The sequence below is a fragment of the Astatotilapia calliptera genome, chromosome 8 (assembly GCF_900246225.1).
Source record: "Astatotilapia calliptera chromosome 8, fAstCal1.2, whole genome shotgun sequence".
In the NCBI taxonomy this organism is placed as follows: domain Eukaryota; kingdom Metazoa; phylum Chordata; class Actinopteri; order Cichliformes; family Cichlidae; genus Astatotilapia; species Astatotilapia calliptera.
In genome coordinates this window covers 25,274,298-25,302,170 of record NC_039309.1, presented here as the reverse complement: position 1 = coordinate 25,302,170, position 27,873 = coordinate 25,274,298, and the positions used below count along the sequence as shown (strand labels likewise).

The 27,873-nt window shown below is 40.4% G+C and overlaps 1 protein-coding gene across 1 annotated transcript; it reads left to right on the top strand.

Annotated features, from left to right (window-relative positions):
* Positions 1-121: 121 nt before the first annotated feature.
* On the top strand, positions 122-27,627 carry adgra1a (adhesion G protein-coupled receptor A1a). The gene is made up of 7 exons (XM_026177566.1): positions 122-405; positions 820-1,058; positions 20,753-20,880; positions 22,181-22,304; positions 23,346-23,497; positions 25,789-25,884; positions 25,961-27,627. The coding sequence occupies exons 2-7, from the start codon at positions 1,056-1,058 to the stop codon at positions 27,441-27,443; spliced, it is 1,986 nt and encodes a 661-aa protein (XP_026033351.1). The 5' UTR covers positions 122-405; positions 820-1,055; the 3' UTR covers positions 27,444-27,627.
* The last annotated feature ends 246 nt before the right edge of the window (positions 27,628-27,873 follow it).

The window sequence follows — 27,873 nt, the reverse complement described above, 5'->3', positions numbered from 1 at the left end:
GAGAAAGACTAAAGAACAAAGCAAACTATGAGGAACACGAAAACAGAAGCTGAGGCAGTGCCTGCGTTGTTCTAAATATTGGTGGGGGGGGGGGGGGGGTGTCACGTTTTGTTGTACGTGTACAATAGTTTCTTGTTATATCAATAAAGGCTACCTGACACCCATCCGCCACCACGTTACCATAGCTGTATCGGAAGCTGTTGATTATGAGTTTATGGATGATAACACCATAACGTCTTCCTCCGCCTGCACTTTTGTTTTTTCACCGGCTCTTCCCCGCCTAGGCTCTCCACGTCACATGCGGCGCATCGTTGCAGGCGAATGGAGCCGAACCGCTATCTTCACTGACCTGGATTGTGGAGGGTCTCGATTCTGCCCAGCTCAGCGGAGAAGATAATACTGCAGGTAAACCCGGTATTTTCTTTTCATCAAATAACCACCTCAAATATTACATCTTATCTGTTTTTTGTTTTTGTTTTTTTTGCGCATGGAAGGCTTCGGCTGTGGTAACAAATAAATTGTGTATGAATAATCACAGCATGAGCACACATGCACGTAAACACGTACAGTCCCGTCATTGTAATCGCCACGTTTTTAGGCAGAAGAAAACATTAGGACGCTGTATTGGTGCCTCTTTATAATATGTGCCGCCAGTGCCATTGCTGCTTTAAGATTCATCATTATTTATTTAAATAATCATTACATTTTTTTTTTAAACAACTGTTTTCATGATCGTCTTATATCTCACCGCCAACATTCGTGGTTACAAAAAGATGTAAAGGCAGATGAATCTTGTCTCTGATCTGCTCCGCCTCGCAGATGGAATCTTGACGTGAACGATGCCGCTGCAGGGCAGCGCTGTGCCAGGAGCGTCCGCCGAGCTGAAGGAGGAGCCGGCTTGAGAAATTCCAGTAATCGTAACACCCTTAACTACACCTGGATTACAGCAAACTCACCTCACTGTTTGCACATCGATCTTCTACATGGATATGGAGGGAGCAGGATAGCGGGAAGATGAGACCAGATCTTCGCAATTTAACGCACCAACGTAGCCAATGGTAAGTTTGTTTTTTTGTTTGTATTTTTTTCAGGTTCAGGTTACCACAAAGCACGTGCAACACGTACACTGTATACTGTATAGGTTAATCAGTGTGTAAACATACTTTGATTAAGCAAGATCATGTGTTTATGTCAGATGCAGAAAAAAATCCTTTAAATGCATTAATAATAAACAAGCTATTTTATTTACTGAATATGAGTACACTGAAAAATGAAGCAAGTAAATTTACTAATGTAATATCATCTTGAACATGCGCATTTCCATTTTATATCACTAACAGAACTATCACACACTATACAGTACAATAAGAATGTAACTAAGCATGCACTGAATCTCCTTGTACTTTTTAAAAAGGCTAAACAATATGTTTTTAAGTTTTCAAAAAGGGACTCTGCCTCATACAGTAGTTTGGTACTCTGCCTACCATTCCCTAACGTGAAACAGAAACCGGATGCAAGTGGGTATGGACACTGAGCTGTTACAGGGCCTGTCATATTTTCTGGGTTGACCCATTGAGACTGATTTGGGTGATTTTCAGTGGAAAATATGTCAAGAGTCACACTCTGAATTTCCAACATGTTATCTTTCAGAATGTTATTTGACATTAAGTGACTGAACCTCAATCTGTGAACACATTTTAACATAAAATGTTCAGAAACTGACTGTCTGCAGGCTGCATTTAAAACATCATTTAAAACACATTTAGTTCAATGTCAGAGTTCTAAAGTTATTTCACCCTCGTCTTCACTCAAATAGTCACATCAACCCCCAGCTCCAACTGTGACACACCTTTTTCGACAAATGACTGATCATTGATCAGTGTGTAACATACAGTAAATGTTTGCACTGGCAGTGCTGTTGTCCACAATGTCAATGCGTGGACTATAAATTTAATTCAGAGCTGATTATAAATCTGTGATGTTATTGCTGTCTGCAGTCCTTTTACACTGGTGACTGTAAAAATGTTCACGTCAAGTACGCAAAATATAAAAGTAATTGAAATTGGGGGCTTTATGAATGAGGAAATGAATCCAAGTGTCAGTCAAAGGTTCAGGTGTAGCAGGAGGGAGGGATGGAGGGTGGGAGGTCAGAGAAAAACTCTAGGTTTTGGTATCACAGAGTCTGTTAGGTTCACCCAGTCTGTTACTCTGTAACTGACTGTGTGAACTTAAGTCTATTCACAGATTGTTGCAAAAAGAGGCTGGAAAAATAAGCTATACTAAAAAAGAAATATTGTGGAAAATTCTGCAACTAAATAGATGAATTGGAGCAGGTCAGTAACATGGTTAAGTTAAGAAACACATATTAGACAGGGAAGAGATTCTCAGAGGTAAAGATGACCTGTGTGTGGAGATGAGAGAGATGGATGTGAATATTAACAAAAAACAAGCCTTTATTTAGGGCTACACACAACTATAAACAAAAGGCAAGGGAAGACTGAGGTAAACTAAACTAAACTAACAAAACAAAAGCAGAAACACCTAAACACCAGATATATCAAGGAAAACACAAAGACTGGAAAACCTGAAACTTGGAAACACAAGAGAAGACAGGCAGATGGGCCAACAACACACGGAGGAGAAGAACTAAATACACACAGGGACAGGAAACAGGAGGGAAACACAGCTGGGGCTAATCAGAAACAACGAGACAGAGAGGAAACAAAAGCTAATGCCCTCAAAGTTTGATTAATCCCCAACACTAACTTAGTCTAATACACTCAAATGACAAACTGTCATGAATGCTGGATTTAGCTTGTACATGTTACATATGTGAACAGCAGTATGCAAAATCCAAGTAATAAGAAAACATTAGTTATCTTATCCAGATGAATGTTTTGTATCTTTCCTAAAAAAACACTTGACTCTGACACCCTGAAAAATTTTGTTTTTACATGCACAAAGGCAAAAAAAAAAAAGCTAAATTGCAATATCTTATGTAATGGCACAGTGTCTAGTTGGTCATCCGAGACAAGTGGAGTGTTATGCAGAGCTCTACTGCTGCTGTGTGTGCATGCCTGTGTGTGCATTTTTTCATATTATGGGATCTGCAAAGGATTTTATCAGTCATGCGCTGTCTAATAGATGGGTTGTTCAGTGGCGCGTAATGAGAGAGCATGCTGTCTGAGAGAGAGAGAGAGCGAGAGAGAGCGAGAGACAGAGGAAGAAAGATGAGAAGAGGAATCATGACAGTGTCTCAAAAATATAAAGGTTTGGAAGGCAAAGAGAGAGCGAGTTGACACTGTCGTGAAGATGGGGCCAAATTAGCTTTTGATTTCTGTTTCTAAAGGACTTTTCAGTTTGAATTATACAAATGCAGGAGTGTATTCCAGTGAAAGAACATAGATGGTTTAAATGTTTGGAGCCATGTTTTTCCTCCTAACAGAGACGTGTGCTAAGCCTGCCCAGGACATGCACATCGCTTACTGTCTGTGAGTCACTTTTTCAAAGCCTCCTCCACATTCCTTGCTCCTCCAGGACTAAGTGATCTTAGCTTGGTTTAAATAACACCAGTATATTTGTTGGTCTGAAGTAATCTAAATGCGAAATGCGTTTTTTAATCAATCAGATTAAACGATGATACAGATATCATTTTGACTGATTGCACTCATCACATTTCTTATTGTCCAGATTCACTGTCCAGATCCCAGAAAACTGCACATCAATTACAAGACAATCAAACAGAACTTCTTTGGACTAAAATATTGTTTAAACTTGCCAACAGCATGCTAACATGCTAATGGCTCAACTAAGACCTCCATGTACACATAGTGAGATTATGACATGATTAGCATTTTTTTGCAGGTCATATTTGCAGTTGGGTTAGAAAATCAGCACTGCTCAGTGTTAGTCATTGTTAATCGTTAACATTGACTAGGTTACTGTTAGAAATATAACACTGTCAAAAGTATTAATTTAACACTCAAAAGAGTGGACACATATAGACACTTTTTAGTGTCAATTTAACACTGGAGATTTTGCAGTGTTTGTGTCAGATTTTATGAGGACTTTAGATTTCTCGTCTACCATGCAGGAACTGTAATGTTGTTTGTCAGTTCTGTGAATGTCTTTCTGTAGATATTGTGAGAAAATCTCAGTGTTAACACACTCATCTCCAAACATCCTCCAGGTCATTGGTTGTTCTAGCGTTAGTTGTGACATTAAAGTTAGATTCACTCGCTGGGCCCACGTCCTCATTTTAGGTTTGACAGCGTTTTAGTAGATAAAGGTGAATGCCAATCTCTTCACATTGGAAGCAAGCATAATCAACACGGTCCACATGTTATTTCAAAATATTATAGATTCAACTCATCAATCCCTATGGGGTTTGCTAAATTATGTTTATCTAGAACTCCTCTCTGTCTCTAAATTTTGGAGAATTTCATGCTTGGTGTCACAGTTTAGGAGTTTGACCATAGGTGACATTTATGGTGTTATCACCCCATCGGGGCTTACCTTTCCCACTTTTCGATGATATTCCTCCCTCGACCATTTGACATTACCCTCCTTTGGCGGCGAAAAACTGATGGTGTGGCCACGTGGGTGCTATGGGAAACAAAAGCTCAGGACAAAACAGTTATCAGTCACGTGCTTCATACAAATTTTGCATATATTTTGATTTCATGTTGATTCACTGAGTGTAATGGCACACTTTAATTTGAATTTAACAAAGTTCAACACAATGGCTTTTCTTTATTTTGCTTCTGTTCTTTTTGCAGTACCACATCCTAGCACATGCCCCTGTCGGTTGCATTCTACTTTTAATAATTGACTATTTTAACAGGAAAAGACCTCAGTCACGTGGACCAGTGTTTGTTATTACATAACTCTATTTTGAATGTGACAAATCTACCATTCCCCCTTGCTATTCATAAATATTGTTTTGGTTCTGGCTATTTTCCTCTATAAAATTTAATTGACTTTTTACAGTGGCCCGCTATGGTCAATAGTAACATATTCCAGTCATAAGTGATATCAAAGGTTTTCTCCACTGTAGCATTTGGCATTCCCAACAATAATGTGATTCCGTAATCAAAACACAGCCGATAAAACACAATTTTCCTAATGCAAACATCAGTAACTCAAAATTGGCAGCCAAAGGGTTAAGTCTGCAGCTCCACACTCTCATGTGAAGCTACAGTCTCCCCCTCTGGTCCCTCTTATCCTCCTGCTCCTGCAAAACAAAACAAAGCATCCTCCCTTTTCTTACCGGCTGGGTGAATTGTTTGTCAGCATTTACTAATCCTACGGTAGGTGCAGTCTCTCAGTATCAAGTCAGTCAAAACTTTAGTCCACATCGTCAGTCCATCACAGTCCAGTAACACACATTCATCCACACACATCCATACCAGATATTGCTGATAGTGGAGTCTCACGTGCAACCAACCTATTCCAGTCTCCATCAACAGCAAGATGATGTCATAATTTTTAAAAGGAAAACAATTCTTTATCATTTTGGACTGGATTGACTCGCTGCAATCCTTTTAGACTCAGGACTTACCATCTAATGTGGTCAGTGTCCCATATAAGTGAATTTCTCCAAAGCCCATTATAATCATGGAAAAGCACTTTGCACACCGGTGGGTCACACCTGTCAGATTTCTTATCTCAGTGCACTGTAACAAAAGCAAAAACAAAAGTAAACCATAAAATAATAATAAAATAACAAATACTAGGGCCAGTTCCAGACAAGTCCAAGCATAAAACCGTCTCTCTCTCTCTCATAGAGGAAGAAAACAACCCAAACCTCACTGATAAAATCAACCTACTGTTAAGAAAAATCAACAGATAACTCACAGGAGTTCCTCATGAAACAATATTGTTTGGGAATTAGAACCTCAGGTGCTGTAGCATGCAGAGTTGCATTCACTGCTCCTGGCTTTAATTAGTTATTAATTAGTTTCTGATACTTTCTTGGTCTGAACTCAGACTTAAGTGTCACTCCGTGACTCTCCAATTGCGAGCTCTGTTACAATCGTCCACAAATCTGCCCAGGTCTTTCCACCTGCTGTCACTAGACCTATCGAGGGGAAATGCACCTTCTTTTGTTCCTCCAGGAATTAAATCTCAATCATAGAAAATGCAGTGCCCCGAATTAAACACTACACAGTTAGTTTATCTTTTTCACTCTGTACCACTGCTCCTCATATCTCTCACCAGGCTGTGTGAGGCACAGTGAACAATTCAGTCCAGGCCTTAAGCAGCCATAAACATCCTGAGGCATGCAGTCACGTGCAAGAAACTCCACTCTCTCACTACACACAGACAGACACAGCAGAGAATTATAGACCTTGTTTGTTAAATGTACTCTCTGGATGTATATGTGCTCTCTGGATGGCATAAAATATATTATATTATATTAATATTATATTTATTCCCAACAGTTTACATTTTTGCAAAAACTCAAATCCTCGATTTACAATTCAATTCAATTCAATTCAATTTTATTTATATAGCGCCAAATCACAACATAAGTCGCCTCAAGGCGCTTCATAGATACAGAGAAAAACCCAACAATCATATGACCCCCTATGAGCAAGCACTTTGGCAACAGTGGGAAGGAAAAACTCCCTTTTAACAGGAAGAAACCTCCGGCAGAACCAAGCTCAGGGAGGGGCGGGGCCATCTGCTGCGACCGGTTGGGGTGAGAGAAGGAAGACAGGATAAAGACATGCTCTGGAAGAGAGACAGAGGTTAATAACAGATATGATTCAATGCAGAGAGGTCTGTTAATACATAGTGAGTGAGAAAGGTGACTGGAAAGGAAAAACTCAATGCATCATGGGAATCCCCCGGCAGCCTATGTCTATTGCAGCATAACTAAGGGAGGATTCAGGGTCACCTGGTCCAGCCCTAACTATATGCTTTAGCAAAAAGGAAAGTTTGAAGCCTAATCTTGAAAGTAGAGATAGTGTCTGTCTCCCGAATCCAAACTGGAAGCTGGTTCCACAGAAGAGGGGCCTGAAAACTGAAGGCTCTGCCTCCCATTCTACTTTTAAACAGAGGTGTGGACTCGAGTCACATGACTTGGACTCGAGTCAGACTCGAGTCATTAATTTTATGACTTTAGACTTGACTTGAAAAAATGTTCTAAGACTTGTGACTTGACTTGGACTTTTACACCAATGACTTGGGACTTGAATTGGACTTGAACCGGTTTACTTGAAAAGACTTGATATTTTACCCCAAATATAAAATTTAACATGCATATTATATAGAGATTGAAAATGTGACGTCATTCACGGGTAGAACCGCAAAGGATTCTGGGAACTCGTGGCAAGCGGTACTAGCGCACGCAGGCTTTCAATTAAAATCAGTTAAACAGCGATAAAAAGAAACACAAAAATGTCAAGAAGCTGTTGTATTATTAACTGCAATAGCCGGTCGCATGACAGCCACGGGAAGCCGACGGGTAAAGAGATCGGTTGTTATCGGATTACGTCGTTGAAGAGAAATTGTTCAAGCCATGTTTCCGAAGTAACAAAGACGCGACGGATGGCCTGGATTGCAGCCATTCAAAGACCAAATATAACGTCCCAGAACACTCCAGCTCACAGGTTAGTCTGCTCCAAGCATTTACACGAAGGTCAGTGTTTTTTAGTAGTTAATACGTCATTTTCATAACATAATTAGTGATATAGGTTACAAGCAAGTCTGGCGCTGAACAGAAATTGTCGCTCTATGCTCCTTTATTTATTGTGCATAAATAGTGAATTGTCCTGACACAATATTGCGTTTCGCTTCTGTTATTATGGTACATTGACAAAAACATATACTTTTATTCACAGGATAAAACAGGTTTTTTGTATCACTAATTGCCCAGTGCGATTACAGACTGCGGTAAAGTGAGCCGTCATTTGTGAGCCGCGGTCAAGCCAGCCGCCTCCTATCCGCGCGGTGATTACAGCATACAATATTGTTGTCACTGCTACATTTCTGTAACGCTACCAGAAATTATTTCCACTACTAATTAATTACCGTTGAGCTCAAAGGTCCTATTAATAAACGGTTAACGAATGTGTATTTATGACGACAATTTGTGAGACTGGTAAACTTATGATACGTACGATGGTCTTTCGTTCTACACGGTGCATTTCAAGGTCCTGCACCCATCCGTCGGTAAACTGTACCTGGGCTTGTTGCAGTGACCTGAAGTTACTAAACTTCATGAGTGTATGCACTCACTCCAAGAACCGTATAATTATAAATATGCATATAAATATGCTAAGATGAGATAGCTGACTTCATCTAACTAGCAAATGTTGTCCAGGCTACGTTGGTGATACAGTTTTTTTTAATGTGTATGATATTTTTGTCATGCGATTTTAAAGCTGGTCCTACAACCGCATCCAAGAATAACATGCAGCTTATCTCAGAACTGTCGGTGAAAATTATTCTTGGAGCTAGGTTTAATTGAGCTGCATTTTAAAGAGGGGCAATTTCACAATTTGTGTATATTTTCTAAGTTCACTATTTTGTCATGTGTTGAGAAAAACACAGATTTTAAAATTACATGGTCTAATATTTACATTTAGCATAACTGCAACATTATTTTTTCGTTTTTTTTTTTTAAAGACTCGAAAGGACTTGAAATTCAAAGTTTCAGACTTGTGACTTGACTCGGACGTTTACACCAGTGACTTGAGACTCGACTCTGACTTGCCTGACATTACTTGAGACTTGACTTGAGACTTGAGGATAAAGACTTGAGACTTACTTGAGACTTGCAAAACAATGACTTGGTCCCACCTCTGCTTTTAAATACTCTAGGAACAACAAGTAGGCCTGCAGAGCAAGAGCGAAGTGCTCTAATAGGGTGATATGGTACTACAAGGTCATTACGATAAGATGGGGCCTGATTATTTAAGACCTTGTATGTGAGGAGCAGGATTTTGAATTCTGGATTTAACAGGAAGCCAATGAAGGGAAGCCAAAACAGGAGAAATATGCTCTCTCTTTCTAGTCCCTGTCAGGACTCTTGCTGCAGCATTTTGGATTAGCTGAAGGCTTTTCAGTGAGTTTTTTGGACATCCTGATAATAATGAATTACAGTAGTCCAGCCTGGAAGTAATAAATGCATGAACTAGTTTTTCAGCGTCACTCTGAGACAGGATATTTCTAATTTTAGAGATGTTGCGCAAATGGAAGAACGCAGTCTTACATATTTGTTTAATATGTGCATTGAAGGACATGTCCTGGTCAAAAATGACTCCAAGGTTCCTCACAGCGTTACTGGAGGCCAATGTAATGCCATCCAGAGTAGGAATCTGGTTAGATACCATATTTCTAGGCTTTTCAGGGCCGAGTACAATAACCTCAGTTTTATCTGAATTAAGAAGCAGAAAGTTAGCGGCCATCCAGGTCTTTATGTCTTTAAGACATTCCTGCAGTTTAACTAATTGGTGTGTGTTATCTGGCTTCATGGACAGATAGAGCTGGGTGTCATCTGCAAAGCAGTGAAAATGTATGCTATGTCTTCTAATGATGCTGCCTAAGGGAAGCATGTATAATGTAAACAGAATTGGTCCTAGCACTGAACCCTGTGGAACTCCATAATTAACCTCAGTGTGTGAAGAGGACTCTCCATTTACATGAACAAACTGGAGTCTATTAGATAGATATGATACAAACCACTGCAGCACAGTACCTGTAATACCTACAGCATGTTCTAATCGCTCTAATAGGATATTATGGTCGACAGTATTGAACGCTGCACTGAGGTCTAGCAGGACAAGCACAGAGATGAGTCCACTGTCAGAGGCCATAAGAAGATCATTTGTAACCTTCACTAAAGCTGTTTCTGTGCTGTGATGAGCTTTGAAACCTGACTGAAACTCTTCAAATAAACCATTCCTGCAGATGATCTGTTAGCTGTTTGACAACTACTCTTTCAAGGATTTTTGATATGAAAGGAAGGTTGGAGATTGGCCTATAATTAGCTAAGACTGCTGGGTCTAGAGATGCTTTTTGAGTAAAGGTTTAACTACAGCCAGCTTGAAGGCCTGTGGTACATAGCCGATCATTAGAGATAGGTTGATCATATTTAAGATCGAAGAATTAATTAATGGCAGGACTTCTTTGAGCAGTTTTGTAGGAATGGGGTCTAAAAGACACGTTGATGGCTTGGAGGAAGTAATTATTGAAGTTAACTCAGAAAGATCAATTGGAGAAAAAGAGTCTAACTTAACATGAATGGTACTAAGAGTAGCTGTAGATAATATTACATCTGTGGGATGATTATTGGTAATTTTTTCTCTAATGATTAAAATTTTATTTGTGAAGAAGTTCATGAAGTCATTACTAGTTAACGTTAAAGGGATTATTGGCTCAAAAGAGCTCTGACTGTTTGTCAGCCTGGCTACAGTGCTGAAGAGAAACCTGGGGTTGTTCTTATTTTCTTCAATCAGTGATGAATAGTAAGATGTTCTGGCTTTGCGGAGGGCTTTCTTATAAAGCAGCAAACTATTTCTCCAGGCTAAATGATGATCCTCTAAATTTGTGACACGCCATTTCCTCTCCAGCTTACGAGTCATCTGCTTTAGGCTACGTGTTTGAGAATTATACCACGGAGTCAGGTACTTCTGATTAGAGACCTTAGTTTTCACAGGAGCTACAGTATCCAGAGTCGTACGTAGTGAGGAGGAGAAATTATTAACAAGATGATCGACCTCTGTTGGGGTAGCGTTCAGATAGCTGCTCTGCTCTATGTTGGTACAGGGCATTGAAGATGATAACAGTGGGTGGATTATATTCTTAAACTTAGTTACAGCGTTTTCAGAAAGACATCTACTGTGATAAAGTCTACTCTCCACTGCTGTGTAATCAATTATTGTAAATGTAAATGTTATCAGGAAATGATCAGACAGGAGAGGGTTTTCAGGAAACACTGTTAAATGTTCAGTTTCTATGCCATATGTTAAAACAAGATCTAGAGTGTGATTAAAGTGGTGGGTGGGTTCTTTTACATTTTGAGAGAAACCAATTGAGTCTAATAACAGATTAAATGCCATGTCGAGGCTGTCATTTTTAGTGTCTACATGGATGTTAAAATCACCCACAATAATTATTTTATCTGAGCTGAGAACTAAATCAGATAAAAAGTCTGAGAAATCAGACAGAAACTCTGTGTAAGGCCCAGGTGGACGATAGATGATAACAAGTAAGACTGGTTTCTGAGTTTCACAGCTGGGGTGGACGAGGCTAAGCATCAGGCTTTCAAATGAATTAAAAGTCTGTCTTGGTCTTTCATTAATTAATAGGCTGGTGTGAAAAATTGCTGCCACACCTCCCCCTCGGCCTGTGCTTCAAGATTTCTGGTAGTTAGAATGACTCGGGGGTGTTGATTCATTTAAACTAACATAATCATCCTGCTGCAACCAGGTTTCTGTAAGGCAGAGTAAATCAATTTGTTGATCAATTATTAAGTCATGTACTAACAGAGACTTGGAGGAGAGAGACCTAATATTTAATAATCCACATTTCACTGTGTTACTCTTTGGTTCAGATGTGGATACTGTATTGTTCTTTCTTTGTAATTGTTTATGTTTAAGTTGTTTGTTGCTGGTTTTTAGTTTGTTATTTGTCTTTTTGGAAGCTGACACAGTCTCTATGGAGATGGGTTTTTGGGGGGGTAGCAGGAGGAGAGAAGCTGCAGAGAGGCGTGTAAGACTGCAACTCTGCTTCCTGGTCCCAACTCTGGATAGTCATATTTTGGGGGGTTTAATAAATTTGTCCATATTTCTAGAAATGAGAGCTGCTCCATCCCAAGTGGGATGGATGCCGTCTCTCCTAACAAGACCAGGTTTCCTCCAGAAGGTTTGCCAATTATCTATGAAGCCCACATCGTTTCTGGGACACCACTCAGACAGCCAGCAATTTAAGGAGAACATGCGGCTAAACATGTCACTCCTGGTCTGATTGGGGAGGGGACCAGAGAAAACTACAGAGTCCGACATTGTTTTGGCAAAGTTGCACACCGATTCAATATTGATTTTAGTGACCTCCGATTGGCGTAACCGGGTGTCATTACTGCCGACGTGAATTATGATCTTACTGAATTTACGTTTACCCTTAGCCAGCAGTTTTAAATTTCCTTCAATGTCGCCTGCTCTGGCCCCTGGAAGACAATTGACTATGGTTGCCGGTGTCTCTAGCTTCACATGTCTGAGAACAGAATCACCAATTACCAGAGTTTGGGGTCTGCCGGGGAACAGCTAGCGAGGCCTACGCTATCTTCGGCTGCACCAGCTACAGGGGCCTGGCTAGCTACGGGTGAACGAAGGGTGCGAAGCCGAGTCTCCAATTCAGTAATCCTGGCCTCCAGCGCTGTAAATATGCTACATTTGTTACAGATATCATTACTGCTAAAGGAGGCCGAGGAGTAACTAAACATCTGACACAATGAGCAAGAAAGTGCAGGAGGGACAGGTGTAGCCATGGTGCTAACGAGTCGGCTACGAGATAAGCTAAGCTAGCGAAACAGTACAGAGACAGTGAGTGAATACTTTGGCTATAAATTAGGTAGTGAGTACACAGAAAGTGTGCTTCGGATGAAGCACGTGAAGATTATACTATGAAAGAAGAATGTATTTAAAAGTTGTTAATTAAATTGCTAAGCAAATAAGCTACTCAGAAACACCACTGTGTTTGAGCAGGAACAGGAAGTGATACTCTACCGCAGAGCGAGCGAACACCAAGTGACATTACTTTGCTTTGTGTAGGTTGAAGATGTGTAAAGTGTGAAGGTTGATCTATAGGCTCTGTAATCAGCAAACTGTGTCGTTGGCCACTTGCACAGCAAGATACAGATTCAGACCGGATCATATCCAGATCCAAAACTGTACTGAAGTATCCAAAATCTCTGAAAGTTGAGACATTTGTAATATATTCACCTTTTCCTGTGGTTGTCAGGAAGCCATTATCTACCATTGAAAGCTAATATTAAATATAATTATAAATGCGTATGTGGCGCCCTGAGTATTTTGCGCATTAAGAACAAGTCTCAGATGTGTTCCTTATGTGTTCGTGCCCACCCCCCATCATCATTTTTTGCTATTTGTTGTGACAATAGTTTGCATCATAACACAGAGCGAAAAGCTCATTTGCTCCCACCTGATGTGATGTTAGGGCGATATTTAGTTCCGCCAGTAGGTGGCAGTGGCGGCTCAGCCAAACGGGTAACTGGCAAAATAATCCTTCACAAAAGTAACGCAGGCCAGTTATTACAATGGAAGCCGCCAGTAACACTGAATTGTTTTGCTGTGTTTCAGGTGAGAGCAATATACGAGAACTACATACATTTATGTAAAGTTGATGCTTATTTAACATGTTTGGAGTGTAATTCTTGTTTATATGGTGTTTAATGTGAGCAAATAAGGGAGTTGTTTCACGTTATCTGTGGGTAAGGCTAGTAACATTTGTGCGTTAGCTAAGTCATGTTAGCCTCCTGCATTAATCTCTGTAACCGTGTTGTCCCATCAGTAAGGTGAAAGGAAACTATTAGCTGGTTTCAGTTAAAGTTATAGGAGATAGACCAGCCAGTACATGTTATGTTGTCTATTGTTACTGGTCATTTTCTCTGTGTGTTAAGGGCTGATTAATACGTGGCCATTACACGTAATGCCACAAAAGTAACGCAGGCCAGTTATTACAATGGAAGCCGCCAGTAACACTGAATTGTTTTGCTGTGTTTCAGCGCAATAAATCTTCATGTGCACCTGAATGAACCCTGTCGTCCTTCAGTGTGTAACACGTACAATGGGAACATTATATACGTAAACATTTTTAACCAATAATGGCAGAAATTATGGAATTTTTCATTATTTCTCATTATTTTTTATTTCTTTATTATTATGATTACTGGAATTGTAGAAAAAATGAAATGAGCAGTAGGAAACAGTTTTTTTATTTAATAAAAAACAGAGTTGAGGGAAAGTGTTGCTATCTGGGTAACTAATGTCAGAGGTCCATCTGTAACTGCATCTAAACTGTTTCTCCAGATTTTTTCACTTTCTTTCACTGACGTTTTGTCCCTTTCAGGTTACAGCTAAATAATTAATACTTATTTAAATCAAATAATGAATTTAAAATAAAATTAGGATTCAAGCTTCATTTAACGATAATGATAAATTCTAATTTATCATCTAATGATAAACTCAACTAATTCATGATAGCAGACACTGTAATAAAATATATATTTGATGACAAACCTGTGATCCAACTTTTTTTGGTGGATGTTGCTTGGAAAACATGGCTCTGTCCCGACTGTTTTCAGAGATGTGCTGCTGCCCTCAAATTCAAACAGTAAACATTTGATATGATTTCTATTTCTATGGTGAATAAAGTATGAGTTTATTAGTTTATCAAATCATTGCACTCTGTTTTTATTTACACTCAGTTTAAAGTCAGAGTTTTCAATGACACAAAGTTGATTTCCTTTTTAAAGATGGCTACATCATCAAGTTATGCTGAAAAGACATAACCAAGACCAAGTTATTTCTTACTTGCAGCACCAGTGTTGCTTTTTATTGTTTTATTTATCATATTCTATCTCTATCACCTGTTCCTCTCATGTCTGTGGCTGCAGTATGACACACCCATTTTATGTGGAAAAGGAGTCAAATGATGTGCTAAATGACACATTTATGTGAGCATGCACAGAGTCTGAAGCGGAGAGCATGGGTTAACAAAGAAAGTTGCCAAGCATCATTGTAATACCTGTTCTCTGTGAATGGGCTTTTAGGGTTGACAGTATCGCCGAGGCAAAGAAAGCCTGGCTGTTTTGAGCTTGCTTCCTATTAAGTTCTTCATATTTACTCTGCTCTATTTGCAATGTTGCGTCAGTGAAGCACGCAGTCAGAGTGGCCTTGTCATCCTAACAGACCAGCACATAGTTATGTACCATGAACGTGACATGAATAAAAGTGCAGTTTGCTATTGATGAAAAAATAATGTCTTTGTGTTAATTCGTTTTCATTTTTCAAAAGATACTGTTGCCATGTTGTACATGTTTCATGATGTTCACTGAGTTATTTTAAGGTAGTGATGTCAGTGCAGTCAGGCAGCACTGCAGCTACAGCAAGGAGCTGTGCAATGACTTAGAGACTTATAGTTGTTTCACATCTTATTGAATCAAAAAATAATAAACAAACTAGAACTCACAGAATCGTTTTTAATTAGTTTTGGTCAGGCTGAAAGAATTAGCATTAAATTAAAGACTAATTAATGTTCACAGCTTGACTCTGGATTTACTTAGTATTGAAACCAGCTCTACAGAGGTCACACACCTCAAATTCTTTAAGCAGTTAAACATACAAAATTTTCATTATTGATGAATATTAATCGTGTCGAATCAATCAATCATTTTTAATCTTTTATAAAAAATTTTGATCTGCAGAAGGTCCTTTTTCACAGATATGAGTTAATTGAGCTGTTAGAAGAATGATGGGTAAGACAGTCTATTCCATGTAAATGATGTTATTTATTTGAAAGACTCAAATTAGTCTTATAATCTCAATATTTCTAACTCTGACTTTGTGGACAATAATTCTCTCAGTCAGTTTCCTTGCTTCTGTCAGGACAAGCAGGGCCAAAGTAAAGTGATCTCCCTCCTTTCATCTCAGACAATGCTGTCATGAAGCTCATCACCTGTCAATTAATATCCTTGTGGTCACAGTTAGCTAGTCCGCTATTGTCACTCTGTGCTTATTTCGGTCCCATACGAAGCTGCAGATACTCTATGTTTTGTGGGCGTATCAAGCTCCTGTTAACAATGACTGGAGCTGGGCAAGCAACTGCAAAAGATGAGTCTGAATGCTGTGTTTCGCATACATGTATAAAGTTTGGCACACGCCTATAACTTCCCAAGATGCACAGATCTTTGAATGATGCCATAAATCAGTGAGGAAGGCAGATGTTTTGAATTGAAAATGACATTTTGGTGCAGATTTGACCATTTACCAGATGTTATACTTTTGCAAACTCCTCCTACGGATTTTCTCAATTGTGATAATGTTCCGCCCCAGAACACATTTCGGTTGGAATATTTACACACAGTGTGACCTAGCAGGAAAACGGAATTACATATTTTACACTTTGAGGTATAGTTTCAAGGTGGCTGATCCGAGCAACCTTAAATTTCTGAATCCTGAAGGAGTTGTTCTTACTTTATCTTCAAAACGGTGTGAACCTGGCAACATAGTGAATTTATATTTTTCACCATGAAGCAGGAAATTTCTACACAGTGGCTTGCAAAAGTATTCGGCCCCTTGAACTTTTCCACATTTTGTCACATTACAGCCACAAACATGAATCAATTTTATTGGAATTCCACGTGAAAGACCAACACAAAGTGGTGCACACGTGAGAAGTGGAACAAAAATCATTCATGATTCCAAACATGTTTTACAAATAAATAACTGAAAAGTGGGGTGTGTGTAATTATTCAGCCCCCTGAGTCAACACTTTGTAGAACCACCTTTTGCTGCAGTTACAGCTGCCAGTCTCTACCAGCTTTGCACATCTACAGACTGAAATCTTTGCCCATTCTTCTTTGAAACAGCTCCAGCTCAGTCAGATTAGATGGACAGCGTTTGTGAACAGCAGTTTTCAGATCTTGCCACAGATTCTGGATTGGATTTAGATCTGGACTTTGACTGGGCCATTCTAACACATGGATATGTTTTGTTTTAAACCGTCCCATTGTTGCTCTGGCTTTATGTTTAGGGTCATTATCCTGCTGGAAGGTGAACCTCCGCCCCAGTCTCAAGTCTTTTTTAGACTTTTGCAATCTTTCTTCCAAGATTGCCCTGTATTTGGCTCCATGGTTTTCTGTTAACAATGGCTTTCTTCTTGCCACTCTTCCATAAAGGCCAACTTTGTGCAGTGCACAACTAATAGTTGTCCTATGGACAGATTCCCCCACCTGAGCTGTAGATCTCTGCAGCTCGTCCAGAGTCACCATGGGCCTCTTGGCTGCATTTCTGATCAGCGCTCTCCTTGTTCGGCCTGTGAGTTTAGGTGGACGGCCTTGTCTTGGTAGGTTTACAGTTGTGCCATACTCCTTCCATTTCTGAATGATGGCTTGAACAGTGCTCCGTGGATGTTCAAGGCTTGGGAAATCTTTTTGTAGCCTAAGCCTGCTTTAAATTTCTCAATAACTTTATCCCTGACCTGTCTGGTGTGTTCTTTGGACTTCATGGTGTTGTTGCTCCCAGTATTCGCTTAGACAACCTCTGAGGTCGTCACAGAGCAGCTGTATTTGTACTGACGTTAGATTACACACAGGTGCACTCTATTTAGTCATTAGCACTCATCAGGCAACGTCTATGAGTGACTGACTGCACTCAGACCAATGGGGGCTGAATAATTACACACACCCCACTTTGCAGTTATTTATTTGTAAAAAATGATTGGAGTCATGTATGATTTTGTTCCACTTCTCACGTGTGCACCACTTTGTGTTGGTCTTTCACGTGGAATTCCAATAAAACTGATTCATGTTTGTGGCTGTAATGTGACAAAATGTGGGAAAGTTCAAGGGGGCCGAATACTTTTGCAAGCCACTGTAAGTCAAAGACACCTTGTCCAATCTCTCCCAAACTTCACAGTCCTGATGAGAGTGCTTGACAAATTGATATGCCAATTGTCAGCATTAGTTAATACCAAGTAGTGGGAACCAGAAATGTCATTTTTTAAATGGTTGACAACATCCACCTCAAAATCAATCTGAAAGAACATCAGACCTTGATGAGTTTAGTGGGAATTAAAAAAAAAAAAAGAGGTCTCTGTTCTGCCTGAGCCCGAGCCTGGTTTGTTCCAGCCAAAGGTCTCTATGCCGTCTGGTCCTGCTTCGTCCGCACCAGGATTCCTCCGCCACCAGCCTTCAGCCAAGCTGCAAACGGTGGTCACGCAGCCAGCCCCCTGACTTCCACCATCTCCATTGCTGTCCACGTTTTGTTTTGAACTTACTCTGATAAGCTCATCAGGAACAGGAAACTTGTTGCAGATCTCAGAGTTAGTAAACCCAGAGTTTATTTTCAAAGTGATTGGCCCTGATTTCAATTACTTTGTTTAGTTGTAGTTGCTGTTTTTAGATGTGTCCTTGATCCATCACAGCTGATTCAGATGGATAAATGACCTCCTCAACATGTCCTGAAGTTCTCCAGAGACCTGGTAATGAACTAATCATGTGATTCAGGTGTGTTGACCCAGGGTGAGATCTAAAACCTGCAGGGACACCGGCCCTTGTGGACTGGGATTGGGGACTCCTGATCTAAGACATCGAGATGGGGTGGTGATCTGAACCAGATCAGAGAGATATGGAGGAGAGAGATGATGAATAGCCTTAAATGTGTACAAGAATATTTTGAAATTGATGCGATATTTGACTGGGAGCCAATGAAGCTGCTGCAGGTGATGTGGTGGACAGAAGGGGTCCTGGTGATAATGCGGGCAGCAGAGTTCTGGATGCGTTGGAGCTTGTGGATGGATTTTTGAGTAAGACCAAAAAGAAGTGAATTACAATAATCAATCCAGGAAGTAACAAGGCTATGGACAAGAATGGCAGCGGCATGTGGGGTGAGAAAAGGACGGAGACGATTAATGTTGTGCAATTGAAAATATGCAGACCGAGTAACATTATTAATGTGTGAATTGAAAGATAGAGTACTGTCAAGGATAGCACCCAAGCTTTTCACAGAGGAAGAAACGAAGATAGTAAGTTATTGATAGTAACAGAGAAACTGTTGGTTCTGGATAATGTTGATTTAGTACCTACCAAGAGAAGCTCGGATTTATTACTATTGAGTTTGAGAAAATTAGAAGAGAACCATGAATTTAGTTCGGCTAAACAGAGGGTGAGGGAGGAGGGGGGAAGAGCAGAATCAGATTTTAGCTTGCACAGGTTGCAGGTTAAGGCAACTTGTGACCTACATCTACCATTTATATTATCAGAATCAGAATACTTTATTAATCCCGAAGGAAATTAGGAAATTATCTACCGTTTATATAGCGCTTTTCTAGTCACATGGCCACATAGTGCATTAGAATACAATAATAATACATTTTATTTAAAAGCGCCTTGCAAAACACTCAAGGTCGCTGTACGGGTCAGCCCCCGACTATGAGCATGTCAGAGCTTCTCCTCCAGCTCCGCGAGAACCACCTGCTCCCGTTCAGCGACGTCCCGAACAGTGATCTCTGGGGACATTTCCTCAGAGCCACAAAACACTGCAGACACGGACTCAGAGACAGCTTCGGCCAGTGGTTCCAGCCCAGGCAACTGCTCTGACGATACTCCGGACTCTGGCTGTGCCGACGTGCGTCGGCGACGAGGGCGCCACTTTTTCCTAGCAGCGGCTGTTAATGCGACATTGATAGCTGTGACGGCTGGCTCCTCATCCTCCGACCACATCCTCACCAGAAATGAGGCTGGAGAAGCGAAGTCCGAACGGAATGGTGAGGGTGAGCAGCTTGTGCATGATGGAATTGATGGAGGCAGCTCAGTGAGCCAACCCTAATCGCCTCGGAGCCCCAAGACTGTGGAAACGGCGATGGGGAAGTTGCGTGACAGCGGGACGGTGGTGACACAGCGGCTGCTGCTGAGGACGGGGTTTGGAGGATGGTGCGGAGGTAATCAGAAATCAGGGGGGGTAACGCCTCCCATAACCAGGGAAACACAGTGACGCTCACCCGCAATGGGTGGAGTAACTCCTCCGTATCCTCCTCCCCGGAACGCTGCATCCACTTACAGCATAGCGCTTCCACTGTCTGAATAATCTCTCTTCTCTGTGTTGCTGGGTCCATACTGGTTGTGTCGTACTGTCACGATCTGAGGAGACAGACCGTGCGGTGGTGCGTGTGGTGAACCCAGGTGCGAACACAAGAGAGTAGACCGAAGTAACTTAAACTGAAAGCGAGCCTTTATTATGGCTGAAGACAGGTCTCAAACAAAGCAGAAATACCGTGACTAAACTGAACTAAACTAAACTGGGGAACAGATACTGATAAACTATGAAGACTCAGAAAGCTATGGCTAAGAATACGAAAGACTGGGCATGAAAACATGGAGGGTGGGAAACACAGATGACGCGACACAGACTGCATGAAACACAGAGACTAAATACACATGAGGGATGATCAGGATCACATCAGGGGAAGTGGCCACACATGGAGCACAGCTGACACACATGAACCTAACGACAGGACAGGAGAGGTGAAACTAAATACACTGACATTGAATACAGACTTTCAAAGTAAAACAGGAAACATGGAGATTAGACATGACATGAACTAAACATAACCACGCAGACATGACGCATGAACCAGGGAGACTTAGTACAGGGGGAGATGACATAAACAACTAAGAAACAAAGGGCTAAACAGCACCCTAGAAATTAACTAGACAAACTAAGCTAAAGCATAAATGAATACAAAAGATACATAAAACTCAACACTGGGTCACACGACCCAGGACCATGACACCACCGTTTGAGAAAGACTGTTGTAGAAGATCCTTTTTCTTCAAGGTCCTTTAATATGCTGATAGGGTGATACTGAATAAAACATTCAGCACCTTCCTATTCAAAGGATACTTTTTATGTAACGTCACTCTCACTTAGTATGTGCAAAACAGAAGCAATTTAACTTTTTTTGCCATCTTTGACAAAACATAGATTGTGCACTTCTTTTTCAGGATCTAAAGAGAGTGCTATCCTTCCCCCCATACCCCGGGGATTACCTACATCCAGTGGTGTATGCCTGCACCGCAGTTATGCTGCTCTGTCTGCTTGTCTCCATCATGACTTACATTGTCCACCACAGGTGAGACCTTATTACAAGATAATTTCACACTTTTCATTGCACAAAATATTCACATGCCTATATGTATGTTGTGACTTTATATCATAAAGGTGTCTGTATATCTCATAATGTTTCTTTATCCTCATCTTGTGTCTGTTAAAAACACCCACCTTCATCCAGAATGAATGTGCAGAAGCAGACAGGTTTCAAGTACAAAGTAGAACTGTCCACTTCAATTTAAACCTCCCAAAACTTTTGTGTTGCTCTGCAAAAACAGCATATTAATTAAGATCAAGGAGCTGAAGCTGAAGGACAATCCATCTGCTCTGATACAAGGCTGGATTTTTCCGTTAGAAATTGATAGGGACTTTTAGAGATATTGAGTTATTTTATGAATGAACTGCACAGCCCATCCTGTTACAAAGGAGAAATTTATTACAAACACGTTTGGTTTATAAAACTAGTATTTGGTGCATTTGGTTCTGTCCTCATGACAGAAATGACTTTATTTTATATAAACATGTGCCATTACCTAATTCTAAAAGCTTGTGTTACACAATTAACATTTTTCTACCATAGAAAGCAATTATATGTGTCAAAAAAATTTATTCATTACAATAATTACTGATTTTTCTTTTTTCTTTTCTTTTTTTTTTTTTAGCACTAAAGCGCTAAATTACTTAAAATGTCATGTCCCAGGTCAGTTACCAATACCAAAAAATCAAAAAACTTTTTATGTTGTTTCTTACTATTGCATGTGTTTACTTATAATATTATGCACATGTTATTTTTTCCTCCCCAAATTTTGTCCCAGGTCAAAAAATAAATACATAAAAAAAACCCTCTAACTGACACCATTCAGTTCATCTTTAACACAATAAATCCCAACAGTACAGTCTCTTAATACCTAAAGAGGGTTTTGTGCTGGTACAGAATGTTGAAGGACCAGATTTACTAATAAAACTGAGAACTTGAGATATCAAATGGTCTTTGATGCAGTCTGCAAGCAGCCAAAGCAATGAAAAGGTGCTGTTTAGTACAATGTTTTGTGATTGATTTCTCCTAATGACAGTCAGCAAAGAAGAAAATACATTTTTCCCTATTGACCAGATGTTATGTGGTGCTCACTGACCGGTCTTCAGACCTGTGAGACTGAAGCCTTAGTTAACATATTCTTTTATATGTGGATTTAATACTTTAATACTTCTAAATTATAGTCCAAAGGTGACAGTGTGACTCCTGTGTTCATTCCCACAACCTTCTACCTAATTTAAGCTAAGACACTATCTTTCTGATGTTTAAATTTTCTCCTTGTTTACAGTGTGATCAGAATCAGCAGGAATGGCTGGCACACACTCCTCAACTTCCTCTTTCACACAGGACTGACATTTGGTATTTTTGCTGGTGGAATCAATCAAATCAACTTACCTTTTGTGTGTCAGATTGTAAGTGTTGTGTTCTTGGTTTCTTACTGTGGTGATGTTTCAAAGTTCTGTTAAGGGCACTTAACTCTTAAAAGAATGTTAGCTTTTATTATTTTTTTGAATCTGAAGATATTGGTTATTTTATATTAGACTGGCTTCCAAATTGTGTGACTGAGTATAACATGAAAAGCCCTCTAGTCGGTTAAAGTCAGGTTAAATGTAAACACTTCACTTTATTAGGTAAACATTGCTAGCACTGGCTTGGATCCCCATTTTACCCTGGGAACTTCCTTAATTCTTCATGATTTCACAAAGTACTGTAATTATTCCTCAGAAATATTGGTCTCCATAGACATGTCAGCAATACACAGTTGCTGCAGACTTCTTGGCTACACAACCGTAATGTAAATCTCCTGTGTTCAGAGATGCTCTTCTGTATAACGTGGATGTAATGAAAATAATTGTACTGGTTTTTGCGTTACTGTACTTGGAGCTGATAGGAAGGCACACCTGTTCTATAAACCTCAGGGATGGTTTTATGGAAAAATAGACACATTGGCTGTAGCTTGCCAAGTGTTACGATCATTTCTCCAAAACTTTTATGGTTGAAAGATACAATAAAAGGGCGGCTTTATAGTTCCACCTCTGGTACTGAATATTTTTTACATTCAATATGAATGTAACTTTTTTTGAATAAGTAGCATAATTTAAAAGATTGTAGCTGATATAACAATGCCTCCCATTTAACGGCACACACACATAAACAAAGTTATTTTTAGATCATATGTTTTCATGAACCTTCAAAGGTTCTGCTTCTGCACCGTTTTGCTGTTTTATCACCAAAGTGAATCATGAATTAATTATAATCACAATATGACTGAAGCTCAGTGCACGCTTTTGGAGCTTTTAATTTATTCAGTCCTTAGACATTGGAACTGTTCAGTGTGCAGCATATTGAACACCTAATAGAGTGCATTTTTGTTCTATGATGATCCCCAACTACACTCTTAAACTTACTCCAGTTCACTCAATTTTTATGATGTCTATTTCAACCTGTGTTAGGTTGGCATTGTGCTCCACTATGCTTCTCTGTCTACCATGCTGTGGCTGACCTTCACTGCTAGAAACATCTGTAAAGATGTTTCCAAAGACCCACTTCAGGCACAGGAGAGGAATAGGGCTTCCCAGACTCGTACCAAACCAGCCATCCTCAGGTAAGCTGTAAACAGGTGCCTGCGGGTACAAGCAGGGCTGAGCAGTGTTCATCAGTCATCAGTATGTGAATGAATCATGACTGTCCTTGGGTCATTTTCTCACTTTTATATTTTTCTGACTTTTATCATAGCTAATTACTAATTTTTACAGTGTTGAGTCAATTGCTTCTTATCTGCTCTTGCATATTTGAGAATACTGTTGACAGCAAGAGCACTCAGAGAGTGCAACTCCCCCCAAAGGGCAAAGGCTTTACTAAAACTTCTATGTCTTATGATGTTTTTATTACAACATGCTGCCTGTTATGGCATCGCTGTGACATCACAGGGTGTCGTATTGAAAAAAGCTCTCTTTCACTTGATACATTATTCAAAAAATTTCTTGAAATTTTTCTTGAAATTTTGACCTGATTAAAGTAAAAAAAATAAATAAAAATTAAATAAGCTCTAGTTGTTAGTGGTATCTAGCTTCACACAGTATTTGAGGATACCAGCAGCACAGAATATTTGAAAATGATATTTTCTACCCCTCAATTTTATCTGCACCTCAGACATTGAGGGTTTTGTCCAGCAGTTAGGTGCTCGTGTCACATATGTGACATGCTCGCCTGCACTATGGAGAGGGGATCGATATGTGTGCATCTGTGACTTTGTTAGTGGGTGGGTATGAATGAGTGAATGGCCTGTGTGTGTGTGTGTGTGTGTGTGTGTGTGTGTGTGTGTGTGTGTGTGTGTGTGTGTGTGCCAGGCCCAGACACACACACACACACACACACACACACACACACACACACACACACACACACACACACACACACACAATTATAAACATATATAATTTCTCTCTCTCTCTTGCTCTGTCTTTATAGAATACATATACATATTCAATTCACTTCAGTTTTATTCATACAGCACTAAATCACAACAATAGTGGCCTCAAAGTGCAAATATTGTTGATCCTACAATAATACATGCAGAGAAAAACCCAACAATCATCAACAATCAATATGACCCCCTATGAGCAAGCACTTTGGCGACAGTGGGAAGAAAAAACTCCTTTTTAACAGGAAGAAACCTCCAGCAGAACCAGGCTCAGGGAGGGGCGGGGCCATCTGCTGCGACCGGTTGGGGTGAGAGAAGGAAGACAGGATGAAAGACATGCTGTGGAAGAGAACCAGAGGTTACAGTTTTTTACAGCCACTAGGACACATGTCTCAATACTTAGGTCACTTTTGCAAAACTCTTCACACAATCCTCCTAACTGACCTTCAGCTTGGCAAAGCAGTTCATTTCACATTCAAAATGCACTACAACTACCAAAACACTTCATTCAGGTCTCAAATAAACTCATTCTTCCAGAACACTAGCAAAGGTTGACAGCCGACAAACACACTTTGTCACCCACAAAACAATGACCTAAAAAACACTAACAACATGTAGCATTACACAGTGTTTTCTTGTGTAAAACAAGGACACATCTCTGTTTATAATTTCAATATATGTTACTGGAATGAATCAGACATCATGCAGAATTCGTTAATATTTGTTTATGTATTTTTATTTTTCTGCACTAAGTAATCCCAAAATACAAGAATTTGTATACACACCATCCACTGATACACATACAATAGTAATGCTAATCTACTCGGTCTTCTCCATTTGGCCACAGGTTCTCATCCACATCACATCTTATGTCATCTAGGGCAACACACCTAGGAAAGAATCTCCTGGCTGCCAGAATTGAAGGAGTTGAACAATTGAAGGAGTAACATCTGTGCAGATGTTCATCTACAATGAGAATCAGCTGTGGCTGGTTAAACTGCATTGTTAGATTTAAAATATGTTTCAATAAAATATTGCTGTTGCATTTTGCTGTCTTTTTAAGTTTTGCATTGTGTTATTGTTTTGGCCATAAGTTTAACATTTTTGAAAACAGTATGTAAGCACATGCAAAATGTCCTGTACATACAAAGATTTTTGGCAGTTGTTGTGTCTGAGTGAGAAGATAATTCATGAAATTTGAGAGATGTAGTCATTGGATGCATTTTGTGCCAAAACAATGATAACTGGTTCTCAGTTTAGCCCACATAGACTTCTGTTGTGCTCACTGTGTGAGGAGTTTTGCAAACGTGACCTAAGTATTGAGACATGTGTCCTAGCATCTGTAAAAAACTGTAATAACAAGTGCGATTTAATGCAGAGAGGTCTGTTAACACATAGTGAGTGAGAAATGTTCAGTTTCTATGCCATATGTTAAAACAAGCTCTAATTATTCATGGTGAAATTTTTTTCAGATTTTATCTTGTAAGTGATGGAATCCCTATCATAATAGTTGGAGTTACAGCAGCATTTGGTATGGATAACTATGGCAGCAGAGATGATGCACTGTAGTAAGTATACTCAGATTATTATTTGTTGTTAAATATAGAACATTAAAAAAAAAACTTTCCTTTTTCATTTTTTTAGTTGCTGGATGGCATGGGAACCAAGTCTGGGTGGTTTCTATGCTCCCATGAGTCTTCTGGTCTTAGTCATGTGTGTGTACTTCTTGTGGACTTACGTCCAGCTGAAGCGCCACCCAGAAAGGAAGTATGAGCTGCGGGTTTTAAGTGAAGAGCAGCAACAGCTGTCATCAAATGAGTCGCACCATCACTGCCACACGGACACTGGGTCTGCTGGGGACTGCCAGCCCTTTGCTGCTGGCGTGTCAGTTCTGGCCAATGAGCACTCTTTTAAATCTCAACTCCGGGCCACAGTCTTCACCCTCTTCCTGTTCCTGGCTACCTGGACTTTGGGAGCATTGGCTGTTTCACTGGGACATTTCCTGGACATGATATTCAGTTGTCTCTATGGTGCTTTTTGTGTCACTCTGGGACTCTTCCTTCTCATCCAGCACTGTGCTAAGCGTGATGATGTGTGGCACCGTTGGTGGGCTTGTTGCCCATCCAGATCAAAGACAGAGGATGGGCCTGGAGAAGGACAGAGCCAGAGGCAGGAAGTCCATCAGCCACACTGCCATTTGAATTCCCCACTCTCAGTGAAGCAGCAGATGCTTTCTCCTTACCCTATTCAGAGTTCTCACCACAGAACAACACCACCTCCCCAAAGCCCAACATTAAATCACACAGGTCCATGCTGTGTGGCTGTAATGACTCCTGTTAGCCCTTCCCCCATCTCACCTCATGCTGACCAAATGCCTTCACCACGTCCACAGTCACTTCCTGATGAGCTCCCTCATCCAGCTCTTCCCCTGCAGAGTTGCATTGCTGATAGGACAAAGACACGCTCTTTCAACCGTCCACGCCAATGCTTCCAGGATTACCGGTCTCATATCACTTCCACCAGTATGGATGGGAGTGTGCACAGTACTCACCTGGACAGTCCTCATAATGTGCACCACATTGAAGCCTCACCACTGGTTTCTAATAGTCCACACCCAGATCTCCAGCTTCCATACATCAGCCCTCATTTAGATAGCCAACTTGTAGTGTCCTGTCACAGCTTGGAACGCCAGACCTCCTGCCACAGTGTGCAAGACTCGGTTGCTTCCTGTCACAGTCATGCCCACAACATGCATGACAGTATCTCTTCCTGCCACAGCCTTCTTATGCCTTCTCATGGGGTCGACACCAGCCAGTGGCACATGTACTGCTCAGTCGATGACTCTTCCAGCACAAACTGTTGTGAGAGAGCTGATCCCGTCACCTTGCAGTATGAACAAGACCCTGACAATTTGAGCTGGATGTCAAAGACGGCCGACAAAGAAAAGATCTGTCTAGAGCTGGAACAGAAAGGTTTCCCAAGGAACACCCTACCTCGGCAGCATGGCACTGTGAACCGACGGGGACCCATTGGTAGAAACAGGAGTCTGCAGGAAGATAGCCTGTTTGGTTCAGATGCCACAGGAAACATACGGACAGGCCCCTGGAAGAATGAAACCACCGTATAGTCTTGAAATCCTTGGAGCAGTCAAACCTTCCAGCAAATGACTTTTTGTTTGGGTCCCTTTGCCTTCCAGGCCCTAAGACCACAGGTTGAGTTTTTACATCCCAGTAACATTTCAGATCTCTTTATGTCAAAGTTAACATTTTATTGTTTCAAAAATCAGATCTGAATAAACACACACACACACACACACACACACACACACACACACACACACACACACACACACACACACACACAAAATGATCAGTTAATGTTAAATATTTTTTCTGCTCCATGAAATTTAAATTGCAATCAGTATTATATATTGATCCTAAGGAGCAGCCTGAAAACATATCAGTGTTACTGAAAGAAGTTCACATTCCTCCTATAGTCCAAGGATATGCAGACAGGCAAGAAAAACTCAGAAAGGCCAGTGACAGTCATGCATCGAC

Excerpts from the sequence above, each read along its gene's own strand:
- adgra1a (XM_026177566.1), top strand. Across the intron at positions 20,881-22,180 it reads ACTTACATTGTCCACCACAG|TGTGATCAGAATCAGCAGGA; the intron begins GTGAGACCTTAT and ends CCTTGTTTACAG. Across the intron at positions 25,885-25,960 it reads AGCAGAGATGATGCACTGTA|TTGCTGGATGGCATGGGAAC; the intron begins GTAAGTATACTC and ends TCATTTTTTTAG.